We start from the raw sequence: 20494 nt of genomic DNA on the forward strand, positions 1-20494 counted from the left end.
TCATAACTGTGACCTTAATTGCCTACCGTCTGTAAGCTGTTAGTGTCTTAACGAGCGTTCCACAGGTGCATGTTCATTAATTGTTTATGGTTCATTCAACAAGCATGGGAAACAGTGTTTAAACCCTTTACAATGAAGATCTGTTTAGTTATTTGGAGTTTTAGGAATTATCATTGAAAGACAGGGTCCTGAAAAAGGGATGTTTCTTTTTTTGAGTTTATATAGTATGCCAACTTACTTCATTTTTTCATATTCAAATTTCTTGTGTTTTTTTTCTAGTATTAGATTGTTATTGACTATTGCATTGTTGGGTTTAGAGCTGGCAAGAAAGGCATTTCACTGTACTTTTGCATGTGACATTAAAACTTGAAACTATATTGAAAGTACAGTGATTTTGATTAATTCTATTATATTCAACCCATTCAAACCTTTGCGACGGTCAAACTGTTCCTTAAAAAAACACTTCCCCAGCCTCCCGAGTGGCGCAACAGTCTGAGGCACTGCATCGCAGTGCTAGAGGCGTCACTACAGACTCGGGTTCGATCCCAGGCTGTATCACAACCGGCCGTGATCGAGAGTCCGCTAGGGCGGCACACAATTGGCCCAGCGTCGTCCGGGATAGGGTAGGGTTTGTATATTCTCCCAGTCTGGTTTTATCAAAAACATTGTACCTTCACAATTCACACAGACATCTCCGTCCTACTCTTCCACAGTTTCAATCTCAAATCCTGGCCCATATAGCTGTCAATAGTACATTATTTTCCGTTCCTAACCCTCACTCACAGCTCCCTCTGAAGCTCATGTCCTCAAGCCTGGCTCCTTGTTCATAGACACACTATGATTGCACTGAGAATAAACCGACAACAGAACAAAACAACACAATCAAAACAGAGAAACTAAACGGGGTAGTTTTGTTGTGGGAAGTGCGTTGCAGTGGAAGACTCTTCTTACACCCCTGGTGCGCTCCCATCTCTCCAGCTGGGATCAGAGATTAGGAAAGAGTGGAAAGCTCTCAAGGTGCCTCTCGGAATTCTAAAAGCGTTGCGAACGGAGTTCAGGGCCGAGGAGAGACGTGAGAGATGTAGGAATCACCAGAGGACTCCCAACAGGGGGTGTTTGGCGGTGGGGGAGAGGCATCCTTACACACAGTTTTGTCTGGACACAACATCACAGGGATTTTAAAGAGAGGGGTCAAGGGTTCGTCGGTGACAGAAAAAGTTCAGAATGGCTTTGAGCAGTTTGAGGCTGGGACTTGAAATGGTCGCCATGCATCTTTAGACAGGTGTCTACAGAACAGTGGAGGGGAGAACAGAGAGCGTGGCACTGCCAGGGCCTGGCGGCTTGCTCTCAGCACAGAGACCCCTGCTGGGACCTGACTGGCACAGTGGGCACATGGCACGGGGATAGCCGTCTGCTCCATGTTCATGGAGCCTCTATAACAAGTCTGTCATTGCTAAAAGCAGATTAATGCCTGTGAGAGCAATCTTTAATTTAACATCATATCTCCCTTATAGGAAATTATCTCTTAAGTGTTTTTTTCCCCATTTTAAAGTCTCCAACAGTTTACAGGCACACTATACATTCCGGGCCTTCTAGCGATCCCTTTCATCCTTTTAAATAGCGTAAAGCTGAGCGATTAAGCAACATTTCTGTTATTTTCTGTTTTTTAAACAACTAATTGACCGATATTGGTTCAATTATTTGAATTCCATTTAGTTTGGTTTCTCTAGAAAGAAATCAGATCTGATGTAGTAGTGAGCTGTAGATTCCAACAGGCCTATATTCTACATAGTTTAGCGCAAAAAACGTGGTAATTAACTACAATAACCATAATCCATTGCGTGTCCACTTGTCCGGTCTGTGTGGGGCGCAGAGATAGGGAGAGGAAGAGACAGCAGAATGTGCGATTGAGAGGGATAGAGAGCAGTTGCTTCGTGAGGTATCTCTATCTGAAAATACATGATCTAAGTAGTTGATAGTTGGTATTCAGCAGTCATAAAAGTATGCCTTATTTACTTTGAAGAACTACTAAAATAGAGATTTTGTCAGACAGCATAGGCAGCAGCTCTATAGTGATGAGATGATGACTTGGAATGAAATAATAAAGTCATCAAATAAAACTAATGTAATATATACAACAACTGAAATAAGTCATGTGAATATATTATTGTTAATAAGTGATAAGCAGTTACAGCACTCAACCAACCTAATTCATAGTGCATTTAATCTTTAAAATAACAATATCTAAACCCGAAATCTTAATTTTTAAAAATAATCGAACCGAAACGAGCTCAAAAAGCACTAAAGTAGCGACAACAGTGACTACTAGAAGACTAGACAGAGGGGAAGAAAAGAAAGAGGGACAAAGTGTTGCACATCAAGTACTTTTTTGATTCCCTATAAAACGTCCCCTCTTAAGAAAGCCAATGAAAATTGGCTTGGATAAAGAAAGCAATCTCAATTGATTTAAGCCCCTGAAAAACTTTCAAATAGCCTGTACCTCGAGCTCTTAAACGTCTCTGGAGAACATAAATCTCTCTTTCTCTCTCTCTTTCTCTCTCTCTCTCTCTCTCTCTCTCTCTCTAATCCTTAAATACAGTCTGAAGAAGCGAGAGGATTCACATCTATTCAGTTTGTCGAGTCATTCGAATGCCTTGCTCCCCAGTTGTCACTTCAGTTATTACTTTCAAACCCAATTCTTCCTCCCTTCATTGCTCCACCTATGTAGGAGGAACATGCCCTTCCGGCTGCGTGGCTTCATAACTTCCCAGGACTTTGAGAAGTCTTTGCTCCAGAGCCTTTGGGAGCAGGGTGGACAGGACTGATGCCAAGAACAGTGTCCGGTGGCGGGGAAAACAGGGCAGGCCAGTCCCTGGTGGTGATGAGGGGCCTGGAAGGAGAGAGGACAGCGCTAGCTCTGCCTGTAAGCTAATTAGCTCTGATGGAGAGAGAGAGAGAGAGAGAGGGAGGGAGAAAGAGAAAGAGGGAGGGAGAGAAAGAGAGAGAGGGGGGAGAGAGAAAGAGAGTGCTCCAGAAAAAAAATGAAATAACAAGACGACCTCCTGAAATCGCACCAGCCTTTCGAAATAGCTGACCCACTTGTGGACACACTTTCTATATCTGCCTGTCCTCGATGCAGTAACCTATATAGGTTTGCAGTATCTACACACGGGAGACTAAAAATGGGCAACTCATCTGCTGCTGCTGAGTAAAGTAACCTGTAAAACTAGGCAACGGGTCGCCAGCTGGTGCCATGATCATGTACGGTTTAGAATGTGGTCATGTGGAATGCATGTTTCAGTACATTAAACAGCTGATATATCCAAAAGTGTGTGAGAGGGGACACACATCTTCACACGACACTTTTCTTAACTCCACCACTTCTCTAAAAAGAAGAGGGACGTTTGAGAAGAACAACAGCCCCTAAGACTTACGGAACGCAACAGCATAATATATGCGGGTTCTTGTCACCGGCACAATCTCCACTTCGCACCGTGTTCTTTTCAGTGATGACACTCAAGGCCAAGTATAATGGGGTGCTGACACACATTTGTGTTGCATTAGGCCCCGAACCGACAGAGAGGCAATTACAGGGGGTCATTTGAATGTGCATTATGGAAACACATTAGTAAGAATAGCAAACAAAGACTAGAGACATTTAACGAGGAGAAGAAGAAAAAAAGACACACAAGCTTATCTTTCTATGGGCACAGAAATGCTGCGGCCACTAAAAGCCATCTCGGAGTGATAGAAGATAAATGATGGCGATGATGAACCCTGCTTTCAGTGCTTTCTCCTCTGCTTAGCTGTAGGCAAACAGCGTGTGACGGCAGCAATATAAATGAGGACTAACAGCACCCCTCCTCCAAGACAACCACCATTCCCAGGTTTAACAAAGTGATTAAGTGACCATTTTGGTCTATATGTGCTTCGCCACATTGTACAGACAAACCTTTCGTACAAGAAACTCCTAGAGTTAATAAAAGAGCACGCATAGCCGACACGCACGTTTTGTTGTCAGTCACATCGTGTCATTTTCAGAACTGTATCTTAAATCTAGTTATGCGGTCATCATGAGAAACATGTTGATGTGTGCTGTGTGTGTGTGTGTAAAGGACTACTTAGCCTAGTTAAAGGTGCACTATGCAGAAATTACGTTGCCATTTCCTGGTTGCTAAAACTCCTAATTTCAGTTTATGTGACAAACTAAGCTAGCGTAGTGTACAGAATCATTGTACCATCTAAACCGCCATGAAATATATTTTTTCCATCACCAAAAATATTGTATTTTCAGCTGTTTGAAGCTGGTGTACAAAACCGAAAGAAAAAGACGCAAAGATGAAACTTAAGAACGGGAAGCATAGAAATAGCGTACATAGAACAGATCTACCACTTCTTAGACTTACTTTCAAGTAGAATGACAGATCTATAACTCACATTTCTATGTGGATTTGGTCACGTTGACCCAAACATTTACATATTGCAACTTTAAAAACGATATCCATTGTAAATTGTGTGCACAGTGGGGAAAGTTTCCAGAGACAACTAGGAAGAAGCAAACTCAGTATGCTTTTTTGTTGTTGTTGTTGCTATTGCAGGAAAGCCTTTTTTAGGCAGTCATCTGTTACGGCCCCCATGTTCCCAGACTGTTCCAACTCCCTAAGCCAGGCAGGCCATGTCATCTGCTGCAGGCTAAACTGAACACAGAGCTCTCAGGGAATAGACGTCACTTTATAATGGCAATGAGATACCACTGAAGCTACGGTGTATCTGGGACATCCCCAAAGGGAAAGGTATATGTGAGACCATATTCAATTGTAAAGACGACAGATGCTAAACCGCCTGGGAGCCTCCGCAGTTCAAAATGGAGATGTGTACTCACCTCTAATCCAGGGCGGTCTGTCTGCGTGGTTCTGTCAGCTTTTTGGCAGATGGGTTTCAGGGCAGCTTTGGCACTCTCCTGTACACAGAACACACAGACCAACATCAGGAATTTCACCCATACTAGGGGCCAGGAGTTTTCCCAGGTCAGGTTACGGGGTCAGGAAAAACTCCTGGCCCAAATGATATATCATAGTTAGGGCCAGAAGTTTTGGCTTGATCAAGTGGCCTGACAATGAGAAATCCCAGGCCCTGGTCTTACTGTATACAGTACATCATTGGTCTTACTACTAACAGTTGTTAGCGCACACGATTTAAGAAACACCACATGCAAAAAAAATAATGTATAAAATATTCAACTCCATCCAAGGCCACAAACCCTAAAACCACTGGGTCATGAACGTTTTTTGAAAGACACGCCGGGAGGATTTCGCAACCAAACCTTGGACCATGGTACCTTGCAAAGTGCACCAGAGAAAACAAAAGGCTAATAAAAACAGACAGGTAGTGCTGGCCAATGCGCTGCGAGGCCTCACTCTGGCATAATGAATACTACTCAGCTGGCAGATTTATCAGCAGGCTGGAGGGGAGATTGGCTAAGAGCTGCCCTTTCCTTGAAAATACCGCCCTTTTTTGGAGGGGGCTGCCGACGATTCCCCTGCAAATGATGCTGGTGAGCATTACGTTCTGTTAATATCAATTCTATCAATCAGGGTTTCAATTCTGGTTTGCAATCTGAGGCATATGTCCTGAATTAAAGTGGGTTATGCTGTGGCAGCAACCATGGCTGGTGAATGCCGCATGCAATCTGCCCGGAGAGGATCGTCACACCACCAGCGCCAGACTCCAAACAGTACGGAGGTCTCCCAACGTCACTCGTCTTTGGCTAAGATCCTTGTTTCATGAGGATTCTGATTGATTGGGCCATTCTTATCTAAGCTTGGCCAACACCACATTGCTTAGTGTGTTTTCTTATAGACCATATGGTAGTCTGAGGAGAAGGAGAGAGGAGCAATCGGTACCTAGAACCAGAATGTGCAAACACACAGATGTCAAACGGGAACTGACTCTGCGGGGCATACTGGCAGTGCTAGACATTATGACATGTTATATATAAAACAGGACAAATGAAGCCTCGGAAGCAATATGTCAAATTATACATGTTTCTCAGTACAATAGCAACAGCTCTACAAACCCAGAAAAACACTTTACATTCCCGACTTGCATTTGGTTTATTTTGGGAACATAAATTCTCCATTAAAACAACAACAAACAAAATGACTTGTTTCGGTTTTCAAATCAAATACAAAGCTAGGTAAAAAAATAAATAATAATAATTTTGCTTTCTAAAATTTGATCAAATGCGATCAAAGCCAATTAAAATAAACATTCAACAACACTACTTTTCCCTTTGTTAGTCAATCTTCATATTTCTCTTTAATCTATATTATGAAGGGGAGAGGAGAGCAGTGCTGAGTGTGATAAGCTGGAGAGAAAGTCCTAAACAAGGAAAGAAATGGAGAGGGGGAGAGTTAGAGAGAGATATAACTCTCCTAAGTGCCCTCTACTGTTGTCAAAGGAACGGCTAGAGGCTGAGATGCTGTCTGTGTGCCCTGTGCTGAGGTGCTGTCTGTGTGCCCTGTGTTGAGGTGCTGTCTGTGTGCCCTGTGCTGAGATGCTGTCTGTGTGCCCTGTGCTGAGATGCTGTCTGTGTGCCCTGTGCTGAGGTGCTGTCGATGTGCCCTGTGCTGAGGTGCTGTCTGTGTGCCCTGTGCTGAAGTGCTGTCTGTGTGCCCTGTGCTGAAGTGCTGTCTGTGTGCCCTGTGCTGAGGTGCTGTCTGTGTGCCCTGTGCTGAAGTGCTGTCTGTGTGCCCTGTGCTGAAGTGCTGTCTGTGTGCCCTGTGCTGAAGTGCTGTCTGTGTGCCCTGTGCTGAAGTGCTGTCTGTGTGCCCTGTGCTGAAGTGCTGTCTGTGTGCCCTGTGCTGAGGTGCTGTCTGTGTGCCCTGTGCTGAGGTGCTGTCTGTGTGCCCTGTGCTGAAGTGCTGTCTGTGTGCCCTGTGCTGAAGTGCTGTCTGTGTGCCCTGTGCTGAGGTGCTGTCTATGTGCACCATGCTGAGGTGCTGTCTGTGTGCCCTGTGCTGAAGTGATGTCTGTGTGCCCTGTGCTGAAGTGCTGTCTGTGTGCCCTGTGCTGAAGTGCTGTCTGTGTGCCCTGTGCTGAAGTGCTGTCTGTGTGCCCTGTGCTGAAGTGCTGTCTGAGTGCCCTGTGCTGAGGTGCTGTCTGTGTGCCCTGTGCTGAGGTGCTGTCTGAGTGCACCATGCTGAGGTGCTGTCTGTGTGCACCATGCTGAGGTGCTGTCTGTGTGCACCATGCTGAGGTGCTGTCTGTGTGCACCATGCTGAGGTGCTGTCTGTGTGCCCTGTGCTGAGGTGCTGTCTGTGTGCACCATGCTGAGGTGCTGTCTGTGTGCCCTGTGCTGAGGTGCTGTCTGTATGCACCATGCTGAGGTGCTGTCTGTGTGCACCATGCTGAGGTGCTGTCTGTGTGCCCTGTGCTGAGGTGCTGTCTGTGTGCCCTGTGCTGAGGTGCTGTCTGAGTGCACCATGCTGAGGTGCTGTCTGCGTGCACCATGCTGAGGTGCTGTCTGAGTGTACCATGCTGAGGTGCTGTCAGCGTGTACCATGCGGAGGTGCTCCAAAACAATAAGGAGCTTCCATGTCAATCGGATCCAGTTGTTTCTGTTTTGCACAGGCAACTATTAAAAGACAGCACATGTGCCCCCTGAGAAGTCACTAGTGCACCTCCCGTATCCCATTCTGTATTGAGTTGTCCTATATATCAGAAGTGAACTGAATTTCTAATGGAAGAACCCACATACATTACATTCAATGTTCAGACATTCTTCTCACACAGTGCTACAGTGTGCCTCTCACCAGTTCAGCCTGCAGTTGGAGGATCAGCTCGTCCTTCTCCCTCAGCTGCAGCACCAGAGCCTCTTCCCTCCCCGGCTCCTGGAATGAAGAGCAGAGAAAGTCACACACTACTTCAGGAGGATACACAGGGGAAGGTGAACACTGAGCATAGAGCCACCACATTTTTTTATTGTACCTTTATTTAACTAGGCAAGTCAAGTTAAGAACAAATGTTTATTTACAATGACGGCCTACCCCGGCTAAACCCTAACCTGGACGACGCTGGGCCAATTGTACGCCGCCCTATCACGGCCGGTTGTGACACAGCCTGGAATCAAACCAGGATCTGTAGTGACGCATCTAGCACTGAGATGCAGTGCCTTAGACCGCCGCGCCACTTGGGAACCACCACACTCGGGAGCCAACCACATCACTACCATAGAAGAGAAGGTAATGTCTAGAATGTAGAGTCAGAACACAGGCCACTGTATTGTGGAGTCAGAACACAGGCCACTGTATTGTGGAGTCAGAACACAGGCCACTCTATTGTGGAACAGGGGAAGTGGGGAGCAGGACAGAAAGAGAGGGGGGAGAGCAGGGTGAAGAGTGTGTGTACAGTATGTGCTCTCCCTCTGGTAAACTTAAGATGAACTATGGCTGCATCACAGAAAATACAGCACTTCTTTCTCCATGACCTTGTCTGGTCAGCAGCCAGTAAGGGGAGGCAGGCCCTAGCAACCATATATGGCCAACGCTCTAACCACAACGCTCTACCTGCCACCCCGATTATAAACTGGTTAACAACAATATTAGAGCAGTAAAAATAAATGTTTTGTCATAGCCGTGGTATTCAGTCTGATATACCATGGCTGTCAGCCAATCAGCATTCAGGGTTTTAAATACCCAGTTAATAAATAAACAACAATAGAACTCTATTGTTTTCTTTGGGTTTGTCCTAACACAACATCAAATCCCCGTCGGCCATTGTTTTCTGACCCTCTGTTACTCTCAAATAACCACCCCCCCCCCCCACGGAAAAAAACATGCGTGGGCGGAAAGTTTGTCTCTTTCTGAAACAGACCGTGTCATATTAGTCCGATAATGCCATGGAAGCCTGTGTTTTTGTCTTCCGTGGTGGGGTCGCGTCCCGAGGAGGTCACACAGAGTAAACAGGGAACTGTAACATCCTCTAAACCCGCCGCCTGAGGGGAATCCTTAAATCTGTCTTCATTAGAGATGTTCACGGACAGGCACTTTATCTGCACATTACCATAGAAGAGGGAGAGAGAGACAGAGCGAGACTGGGTCCCCAGCCCAACCCACCCTCGCCACCCCTATGAATATACAACAGAACACGTAGGCAGCCTCTCTCCCTCCCCACAATGAGCCTGACCACCCAAGGTTAACAAAGTTGGGCTGAATGTCTGTACAGTGACCCTATTGGTCAGCCTAATTCGCAGTGAGGGTAGAATGTTTACAGCAAATGTGGCCGGGCCCTGGGCAAAAACAGCAGTAGGCACGCACACACACACACACACCTTAACAGCACCTCAAGGAGACAGCCAGGCTGCGAAAGGTTTCTAAGAGTTCAGGTTTATCTGCAGCCTCACCCGGCCTCTGGACAGGATGTCAGAAAGTGTTGCCTTTCCTGCCACTTCTTTGTACAGAGACAACACAAAAGGTTACGCGGAACACGTCAGGCGATGGATGAGCTTGGCATTCCGCTGCGATCACTCCATCCAAGGAGGAGTGATGAGAGAGCGCCCGTCATGCCGCTGCCTGCTCCCATTCCCCAGCCGTACGCCGGCGCTGTGCTCTCCACGGGAGCCGCTTTCCAAGGGTGCTAATTATAAAAAGGCAGGGATAGCAAATGTTCGCTAAAGGAAGTTTTGCTCAAAGTAGGACAAGGAGTGACATGGTTTCGTCTCAGGTGGGTTCCAGGGCTTTATTTTTAAACTCAGATTTTTCTGGAACGGCAGGACGAGTCCCACCACTCTCCCCTTTCATCCAACAATGTCAGATGCATGGGCTCTCTCTCTCTCTCTCTCTCTCTCTCTCGGAGGAGGAGGAGATGGACCAGAGCGTCACATGGCGCTCCTTCTGCATAGTGTTCCTGCTCCTGCTGGTGCGGCTGCTCCATGTAGGTCAGTAAAGAGGTCACAAACACAAACACACTCATACACAAAAACCTAATTTCCACTCATGCGCTCTTTACTCCACAAGCGCCACAAAAACTCTGCTGCCAACCACCAAACTATAAATCACCTTTCTCTTAGAAAAACCTGATAAAAGCCCATTTGATAAATCCTCCACTGCCACCCCGAGACTTCCCCAAAGGGATTCATTAATGAGATCATCTCATCTAGATCAAATTCCACTGATGCAATGAGGGAGAAAGGCTCAGGTTGCTGTGGCACTTTAAGGTGCAGACGGACTGGAACAGGTTCTTGATCTTTTAAAGAACTGCAGGTGGTAGAAAACACATCTAAATGTGTCCAGACTGGAGAAAGCTTTAGAGGTTTATTTTACAGCACGGTCGAGATACAGTGGGGAGAACAAGTATTTGATACACTGCCGATTTTGCAGGTTTTCCCACTTACAAAGCATGTAGAGGTCTGTAATTTTTTATCGTAGGTACATTTAAACTGTGAGAGACGGAATCTAAAACAAAAATCCAGAAAATCACATTGTATGATTTTTAAGTAATTAATTTGCATTTTATTGCATGACATAAGTATTTGATCACCTACCAACCAGTAAGAATTCCGGCTCTCACAGACCTGTTAGTTTTTCTTTAAGAAGCCCTCCTGTTCTCCACTCATTACCTGTATTAACTGCACCTGTTTGATCTCGTTACCTGTATAAAATACACCTGTCCACACACTCAATCAGACTCCAACCTCTCCACAATGGCCAAGACCAGAGAGCTGTGTAAGGACATCAGGGATAACATTGCAGACCTGCACAAGGCTGGGATGGGCTACAGGACAATAGGCAAGCAGCTTGGTGAGAAGGCAACAACTGTTGGCGCAATTATTCGACAATGGAAGAGGTTCAAGATGACGGTCAATCACCCTTGGTCTGGGGCTCCATGCAAGATCTCACCCTGTGGGGCATCAATGATCATGAAGAAGGTGAGGGATCAGCCCAGAACTATACGGCAGGACCTGGTCAATGACCTGAAGAGAGCTGGGACCACAGTCTCAAAGAAAACCATTAGTAACACACTACGCCGTCATGGATTAAAATCCTGCAGCGCACGCAAGGTCCCCCTGTTCAAGCCAGCACATGTCCAGGCCCGTCTGAAATTTGCCAATGACCATCTGGATGATCCAGAGGAGGAATGGGAGAAGGTCATGTGGTCTGATGAGACAAAAATAGAGCCTTTTGGTCTAAACTCCACTCGCCGTGTTAGGAGGAAGAAGAAGGATGAGTACAACCCCAAGAACACCATCCCAACTGTGAAGCATGGAGGTGGAAACATCATTCTTTGGAGATGCTTTTCTGCAAAGGGGACAGGACAACTGCACCGTATTGAGGGGAGGATGGATGGGGCCATGTATCGCGAGATCTTGGCCAACAACCTCCTTCCCTCAGTAAGAGCATTGTAGATGGGTCGTGGCTGGGTCTTCCAGCATGACAGCGACCCGAAACACACAGCCAGGGCAACTAAGGAGTGGCTCCGTAAGAAGCATCTCAAGGTCCTGGAGTGGACTAGCCAGTCTCCAGACCTGAACCCAAAATAAAATCTTTGGAGGGAGCTGAAAGTCCGTATTGCCCAGCGACAGCCCCGAAACCTGAAGGATCTGGAGAAGGTCTGTATGGAGGAGTGGGCCAAAATCCCTGCTGCAGTGTGTGCAAACCTGGTCAAGAACTGCAGGAAACGTATGATGTCTGTAATTGCAAACAAAGGTTTCTGTACCAAATATTAAGTTCTGCTTTTCTGATGTATCAAAAACTTATGTCATGCAATAAAATGCAAATGAATTACTTAAAAATCATACAATGTGATTTCCTGGATTTTTGTTTTAGATTCCGTCTCTCACAGTTGAAGTGTACCTATGATACAAATTACAGACCTCTATATGCTTTGTAAGTAGGAAAACCTGCAAAATCGGCAGTGTATCAAATACTTGTTCTCCCCACTATAGATACCCCTTGTGGTTGAGCCTTGAGGAGGTGATCTGTTAGCTGTGAAAAAACCATTACCTTGAGGGGCAGTGACTTCTCACTACAAGGGCTGATGGGGAGAGAATGAAGGATGCTTGCAGGGCTTGTGTCAGTGCTCTGAGGGAGAGAGGTGACATTCAGAAATGTTATTGTTATATTTGCAATAACATGCACACATCCTAAAACGATTACATTCTTAATTTATTATTTAAATAAAACATATTATTTTGAGGTGAGAGGATAACATGTCAATAGGAATATGATAAATATACTGTAACAGGAAGTTGCAAATTACAGACAGGAGAAAGACTGTTACAACACTGACAGTGACATCAAGACTATCGTACAGCGTCTCATCACATCCAGGTTCAGTTATACATCTATTATCATGCTTCAATATATAGAATATCCTAACTCTAACAGGGTAATCATCTTCAGATATTATGTGATTGGATGCCCTTAAAGTGAAGCAGTGGGTACTGGGCACTTACAGGTGCAGTATATATAGTCAGACAGACTAGTCCGACCCAGAATGTTTGAACTTTGATCAATGTGTATCCCCACATGCATGTTTAAGGTCACATTTATCCTACAGGCTGGCGTAGAAATGTCCAGACAATTAGATTAGGTTCAGTTAAAACCCCTTTCAATTTCGGGCATGGCGCTGCCTGAAAGCATTCATTTGAATAACGTTTTATTTGAGGTGCCAGAGCTCAGTGACCAGAGATGATAAATTAATAACGTAGCCCCCAGCCCACTTTGATACACTTTAATCATACTGAAATCAGAAATCAAGAATTGAAATGCTTAAAATAACTAAAGGCATTTTACCCCCTTTAAACTTGGCATTCAAAAGGGTATTTTCAGAGCCTCTGTGAAAAGCATTCTGCCTGAGCAGAAAGGCCCAGAGCCTCTGTGTTTTATCCAATATTAGACTGTTTTATTCTGTATGTGTAAAGGATGAAACACCACAAGAGGAGGAGAAAAGCATATAACAGAGAATAAGACAATGTCTCGCTCGAATCAGCTTGTGATCTGTTTGCGTTCGTTTGGATCTCAGTTTAAACACAACAGCAGGCAGATGCTACTAGAGGGAGGTGTCATCCAATAACAACACAGGGAGATGTGAATTACAGCTGTCTTGTCACCAAATAATATATTCAGACTGTTACGGTCTTTTTGCCAGAGCAGCCGCTTGGTACTGTAGGACTGGGTCTTGTCCATGGCCATTGTAAAATGGATTGCAAGAAATTAAATGTTAACCAAACACCATGGAATCTGCTGGGACGATAGCAATGTGTGATTTCTCGTCTAATCAGCCATTACACAAATAGCTAATCACTTTATAATAGTTGGATGTAATTTGATTGCGTTTCTTTAGCCACTCCAGATACTATCCATTCCCAGAATCAAAACCCTCATTAAATAAACAAAGGTGTTTAAAAAGCTGTGGAGGGCACGGCGTCGGGTGAGGCTTTAACAAGCTCCCAGCTTCCCTGAGTGACAACGCCAAAAGCTCATAGTTATTCAAATAAACAAATGTAAGAACTTGTTGTTGAGGTTTAAAAATACCATGTTCAGGCCTTTGATAGAGGAGAATACCGGTAGATGAAGGCTGGCTGGTCTGCTGCTGGGGCATCTACCATTCTGATGTAGGCTACATCACATGTTGCTCTCAATTGGGTGATTAATGCCATTGACTAGGGTCTTTGCTATGCTCATGGGTAAGTTTCTATCAATGGCTATGTGGTCATCAATTAAACTTGCAGGGAAAACCCTTGAAATTGATGATGCATTCATGGGTCATGTCACCCCTCCCTCCCTCCACTGTCACCCCCCCCCCCCCCTCCCTCCACCCCCCCCACCCCCCCATCTACACTCATTCCCTCCACGCTCCCTCCCTCCCTTCAGTCACTCCCTCCCCCCTCCCATCATCCTCCTCCACCCCCCCCCCCCTCACTCCATCCTCTCCCCTTCTCCTCACCACCCTCCCTCCCTCCAAAACTGGTGTAACGTGAGACAGGTGGTCCTACTGTAGCCTACCTCCTGCAGGGTCCTCCGGAGGCGCAGCAGCAGGGTCTTGACGGAGGTGCAGTCTTGCTGCATCAGCCTAAGGGGCAGTGCCTCTAGCCCCGGGGCCTCGTCCTCCCGGCCCAGGCACCAGTCAGCAGGCAGCAGGGTAGTGGGCCGGCTCGGCTCCCTGGAACACAAGCACAGAACCACCGTCACACCTGTGCGCAAGCACACACTCACACACACACACGCTAACTTACTTAAAAGCGGGCCATATTCAAAGATACAGTACATCCTAAGTTAAAATAAGATTAAGCCATTTAGCAAATTATTTTATCCAGAGCGACATACAGGGCTCCCAAGTGGCGCAGCAGTGTAAGGCACTGCATCTCGGTGCTAGGGGCGTTACTACAGACCCTGATTCGATTCCAGGCTGTATCACAACCGGCCGTGATTTGGAGTCCCATAGGGCGGCGCACAATTGGCCCAGCGTTGTCCGTGTTAGGGTTTGGCAGGTGGTAGGCCGTCATTGTAAATAAGAATTTGTTATGAACTGACTTGCTTAGTTAAATAAAGGTTAAATAAAAAATACAATCATGCTTGCATACATTTTTTGGACAGGTGGTCTCGGGATTTGAAACCACTATCCTGGAGTTGAAAGCGCAGACAGAAATATAAAGTAAGAAATATGTTAAAGACCAATAACAAATACTTCTACAATTCAAAACAGAAACTAGACTCACACAGAAACTAGACTCTCAACTGGACTGGTTCAGATTGTCAGTTGTGTTCAGATTTTAGAACCATGGAACCTGTTCACAGCAGAGAATCTGAATAGTTTAGTTGAGTCTAGATTTTCTCCAATGGTCGGTGTGAAATCTGTCTGATGATAAAACCCCTCATCATGCAGCCAAGGAGGTCCAGGTGTCACTTCAGAGCTGCTCCACACAACGCAGCCGAGAAAATTAACCACGTCTGCCATTATCAAGTGGATCTACTTCCTCGTGTGAGATGGTACTTCATTCCGACAGGACAGGAGCCGTGATTCATTACTTCCTATCAGCAATTGCCATCGCAGATATCCTTTGTCTACACAGGTATGAAAGGAATATCTTGTTGAGCGTTCCTCGTCAAACAAGATCGACTGTGGTAATTAGTGATATTGCTTCAGAGACTTCCACCTGACCAGAGCAATGAGAGATGAAGGTGTCCAGATAACCTTATCCACAGATGAAGCCTCCATTTTAGTTCCTTATCCTCCTTTATTTCACTTTCTTATCCTCTTGTGCAAAATGGAGATGTAACCAAGGGGATTTAAATGTTTTGCTTGCAAATGAAACTGACTGCAACCCCAAATCCCCTCCAATTGTATTAATTGGAGAGGATTTCTTCCTTCGCAGACAATCGAGGCCATTGTGGTGAAGAAGACCATGTGTAAAATGGATATCTGCGAGATACATAAGACAGTCGTTGAAAGCTAAGCAAGTGTCCCTGCTTGTGTATTTAGAGTAAGTTCTGTTTTCCATCATCAACAACAACAAAACATTGTCCAATTCATGTGAAGTTGTAGAATAAACAACTACAGTTCTACACTGACATTTTCATATCTGCTAGATAGCTGTTGACATTTTCATATCTGCTAGCTAGCTGTTGACATTTTCATATCTGCTAGCTAGCTGTTGACATTTTCATATCTGCTAGCTAGCTGTTGACATTTTCTTATCTGCTAGCTGTTGACATGTTCATATCTGCTAGCTAGCTGTTGACATGTTCATATCTGCTAGCAAGCTGTTGACATGTTGATATCTGCTAGCTAGCTGTTGACATGTTGATATCTGCTAGCTAGCTGTTGACATGTTGATATCTGCTAGCTAGCTGTTGACATGTTGATATCTGCTAGCTAGCTGTTGACATGTTGATATCTGCTAGCTAGCTGTTGACATGTTGATATCTGCTAGCTAGCTGTTGACATGTTGATATCTGCTAGCTAGCTGTTGACATGTTGATATCTGCTAGCTAGCTGTTGACATGTTGATATCTGCTAGCTAGCTGTTGACATGTTCATATCTGCTAGCTAGCTGTTGACATGTTCATATCTGCTAGCTAGCTGTTGACATGTTCATATCTGCTAGCTAGCTGTTGACATTTTTGATACTACTGTGCAGTGCGACTGCTCAAACGCTTGAAGACATTTTCAAAAGGTGAGTACAAAAACACCAAAGCGATTTCTAAAAACAGACAACAGAAAGAGAGTTAGCGGGCTGCATGCAAAAACCAGGAAGGAAGCCTCATTATAAACAGTATCCATAACACTTAAACCAGGCGAGTTTCAGCACTGAAATAAAGATGCATTCACTAATGCAGTAATGGCACCTATAAAACTACAAAATGAACATCGGCTTGATGAAATCATCAAGACAAGCGTTTTGTTGGGCAAACTAATAGCAAATAAATGCCTGAGAATATAAGGCATTGACGTAGGTAGGACAGTTGGGCTAGCAAAAAGAAGCCCTCCCAATCCCATGGAAATTACAGTTGGGTTTTAAAGACCGGAGACTTGAACAGAGCTCCTGACTAATGACACGATCCATCACACAGGCCTCCTCTGACTTCCTGTCTGTCGACCAATCACGCAGGCCAGATGGAGAGGGTCTCCCCCTCCTGAGTTTCTCTCTCCAAATACAAACACACAAACTATATATTTCAGAAAGGCAGAGGAGTCAAAAACGTCTAGAGAAAAAAAAACATGTTTGCTTCACAGAACATTAAGCATAATTTGCTCAAGGGGATGTGAGGGAGTTGCAGAGGTTGGTTCTGTTGTGTTCTGTGTTGTTTCATTGTGTTCCGTGTGTGTTGGAGCCAAGGAGGCCTCACATCTCAGTGAGTTACAGGGTAGACACACGCACACGGCTGCAGACAGTCTCAGTGAGTTACAGGGTAGACACACACACAGGGCTGCATACAGTCTCAGTGAGTTACAGGGTAGACACGCACACGGCTGCAGACAGTCTCAGTGAGTTACAGGGTAGACACACACACGGCTGCAGACAGTCTCAGTGAGTTACAGGGTAGACACACACACACGGCTGCAGACAGTCTCAGTGAGTTACAGGGTAGACACACACACAGGGCTGCATACAGTCTCAGTGAGTTACAGGGTAGACACACACACAGGGCTGCATACAGTCTCAGTGAGTTACAGGGTAGACACGCACACGGCTGCAGACAGTCTCAGTGAGTTACAGGGTAGACACGTACACGGCTACAGACAGTCTCCTCAGCAGAAGATGAATTCTCTACAGGAGGGTGGGGGGTGGAGATTTCTCGCCAATGGATGATCAATCTTATTAATTTGTCAAGGCTGTGGATTAGGGATAATAGTAAGTGTCCTCTGATCTGGTTCTGGGTGTCTGTGCTGTACTCTGTAGGCCTGTAATGGTAGCTAATGTAACGCTGTTCCGTACACATTTTACGTACCACGGCATTCAAACATGGCAGCAATGAAAACAAATGGGACTGTAGCAACTTTGTTGGCATCAAAATCCGGGCAGAACAGACTTGCTTGGGGCAAGAAACACGAGCAATGGACCTTAGACCTGTCATCAACGCAAAGGGTGGCTACTTTGAAGAATCTAAAATATATTTTGGATTTGTTTAACACTTTTTTGGTTACTACATGATTCCATATGTGTTATTTCATAGGGGAAATCTGTCCCTTTGGTCTGATGAGTCCAAATGAGTCTGTGTAAGACGCAGAGTATTTATGAACAGATGATCTCCACATGTGTGGTTCCCACCGTGAAGCATGGAGGAGGAGGTGTGATGGTGCTTTGTAAGGGCTATTTGACCAAGAAGGAGAGTGATGGAGTGCTGCATTAGATGACCTGGCCTCCACAATCACCCGACCTCAACCCAACTAAAATGGTTTGGGAAGAGTTGGAACACAGAGTAAAGCAAAAGCAGCCAACAAGTGCTCAGCATATATGGGAACTCCTTCAAGACTGTTGGAAAATCATTCCATGTGAAGCTGGTTGAGATATTGCCAAGAGTGTGCAAAGCTGTCATCAAGGCAAAGGGTGGCTACTTTGAAGAATCTAAAATATATTTTTGATTTGTTTAACACTTTTTTGGTTACTACATGATTCCATGTGTTATTTCATAGTTTTAATGTCTTAACTATTATTCTACACTGTAGAAAATAGTAAAACATTTGTGTGTGGTACTGTATATTACTAATTGCACCTGTGGACTACCATCATCACCTGTAAATAAAATAACAACTTGTGCACCTGATCCTGCAACATTTCTGCCCTTACGACTACATCAAGGTCTCTATTAGACACTCCCAGACAGAAAAACACAGCAGGCCACATACTTCAATTCTCCCCAGGATGATGGGTAAACCATCTGGAAAATGAGGTGTTGTCGTGCTTTCCAGGAAGTAGCTATTTTCCCCAAAATGCGTGTTGTTGCCCCCCAGTTAGATGGTATAAGGGAAAGTGTTCTTTATTATCCTCCATCTAGCCATGATTGTGCCAAAGTCACAGACTTGTGGTAATTGTAGTTGTGTGTATCCTCCCTTTTATTGGATCCTTTCTTTTAAATATTTGACTAGGGACTGTCTGTCTGTGTGTCTGTGTGTCTGTGTGTCTGTCTGTCTGTCTGTCTGTCTGTCTACGTGTGTCAACGTGTGTCTACGTGTGTAATACATGATATCTGGGACAGCTCTTGGCACGGGATGACCAGCAAAACTGTCAAACTCTGTGTCTTATTAGGGCCTGATGTGCTTCTGCTCCAAGCCATTTCTGTTGATTTGTTTACTCTAAGATGTTGGGGCCTGTTTACCATTTACAAGCCCTAAAGCCTCTTAAAGTCAGCGAGGGCATTAGCCTACTAGTCATGACATACACAGACTGTAAAGTCAAGCAAAAAAACTTGCAACGCTCGACTCTCCGTGCCTCCGTCACAATGCAATGTGTGCATTAAAACAACGAAAAACCAAGATGGTAGAAGACATAAATGCTGTTTAGAAATGACCAAGGTCATCCCAACAAATGCACCACCTCTGTAAATCACGGGTTGGTGGGTGCTGAGAGGACAGAGGATGATGAGTCTCATATCTAGGCCAGGTTTCAGGACTTCCTCCAACAGTAATGATCTGTACACACAAGACCGCGGTGCCAACATGTGTGTGCTCCCGTATGTGTGGCACCGCTCTCTCCTGTCACTGGGCATCAAGATGAGGAGTTTGTCGTCAGGGTACACCTGCGATTCCATCGCCGGCATAATCTTTAAAACGCTACATCATTGCCACATATGCCGTCTTAGTTCAGTGCAATTATCTCAAATGAGAGAGAAAGCGCGTGAGAGAAGTCAAATGAGAGAAAGAAAGCAATTACTCTGTTTTTTATTTTGTTGAACAACAAAAACAAAGACGTTGGCTGATGCCTGGCAGGTAGTGGCAGGAGAGATTCAGAAGACTCTCTACGGGCTCAATTAACCAATGGCTGCTGTCAAACAGTCACTGGTTTGACCCTATAAATTGATCTGGACCCCATCTAGTGTGTGCGTGCCCTTCGCTTGGCCAATATGTCTTTTGAATAGTGATGAGGCACCGTGAAAGGCCCGAGACAGTTCTCATGGCAACAAGCAAACACTGAAAGTGTCAAAATTAGAATCCTCATATGATTCTGTCTCATACTGTAATTTCCTACTAGACCCTCCTCTGTTGACTGATTCATTATTGTTTACTTACATGCAAAGGATGATGGGAAAACAGAATAACAGACACAGCCATAGTTTATCAGAGAGACATCAATAAATCAGCAAATATCCTGAGGGTGAAATTCTAAGGAGGTAGAAACAAATGTCATGTGACTGAACAGAGGGGAAAACTTTACTTTGCTGCTTCTGGGGCCCTCCAGTTCTGGAGCTGTAAGACCTTGCACTGAGGTTGGCCCTGTCTCTGACAGTACACTGTGCAAAATCATTCCAAGCTCTGATTGGAAGAGAACATTTTGATTTCTTTCCAGGTAGTCTCCAGGGTGGCATTCATTGGAGCACACACGTTTCAAAATGTTTAAGAACCCAAAAACGAAGTCGAGAATTTCACATAGCACTTCCTAGTTTTGTGGGAAAGGTTTTAAGATAGTTCTAACTAACGCACCACCTCCAACACAAAAACAACGATGAAACGCAGCATCAGGAAGAAAAAAACATTCTGAGAAATTCTGTGTCTGAATTCTCCAGAAGTGAAGAAAAAAATAAACGCCGGCCACAGGAGAGCATGGCGAGACAAAGTAATAATCTACATCCAAGACTTGTCTGGCACGAACAATGAAACTGAAGGGAATATCAAACTACACTGCAAACCTTTATTGCACACACAAATGTATTAAATCAATATTTCCCTGTTGTGATGGTTCATATCTGTGGGGTGCACACACAAGACATGTTACACATTAAGGTAATACTCTGCATCAGCATGTTACGCTAGGCCACGTCAAAAGGCTTCTCTA

General features: G+C 44.9%; 1 protein-coding gene across 2 annotated transcripts in view; it reads right to left on the bottom strand.

Moving 5' to 3' along the window:
• Positions 1 to 20494, bottom strand: part of LOC110525252 (serine-rich coiled-coil domain-containing protein 1) — a 109861-nt gene that overhangs the window by 53843 nt on the left and 35524 nt on the right. For both annotated transcript variants that reach the window (XM_036979389.1, XM_036979390.1), the window contains exons 6-9: positions 14007 to 14163; positions 12003 to 12080; positions 7815 to 7892; positions 4883 to 4960 (exon numbers count right to left, since the gene is read on the bottom strand). In XM_036979389.1, the coding sequence (XP_036835284.1) occupies positions 4883 to 4960; positions 7815 to 7892; positions 12003 to 12080; positions 14007 to 14163 (391 nt within the window). The remainder of the gene's footprint in view (positions 1 to 4882; positions 4961 to 7814; positions 7893 to 12002; positions 12081 to 14006; positions 14164 to 20494) is intronic.

Source organism: Oncorhynchus mykiss, chromosome 6, assembly GCF_013265735.2.
Source record: "Oncorhynchus mykiss isolate Arlee chromosome 6, USDA_OmykA_1.1, whole genome shotgun sequence".
Lineage (NCBI taxonomy): Eukaryota > Metazoa > Chordata > Actinopteri > Salmoniformes > Salmonidae > Oncorhynchus > Oncorhynchus mykiss.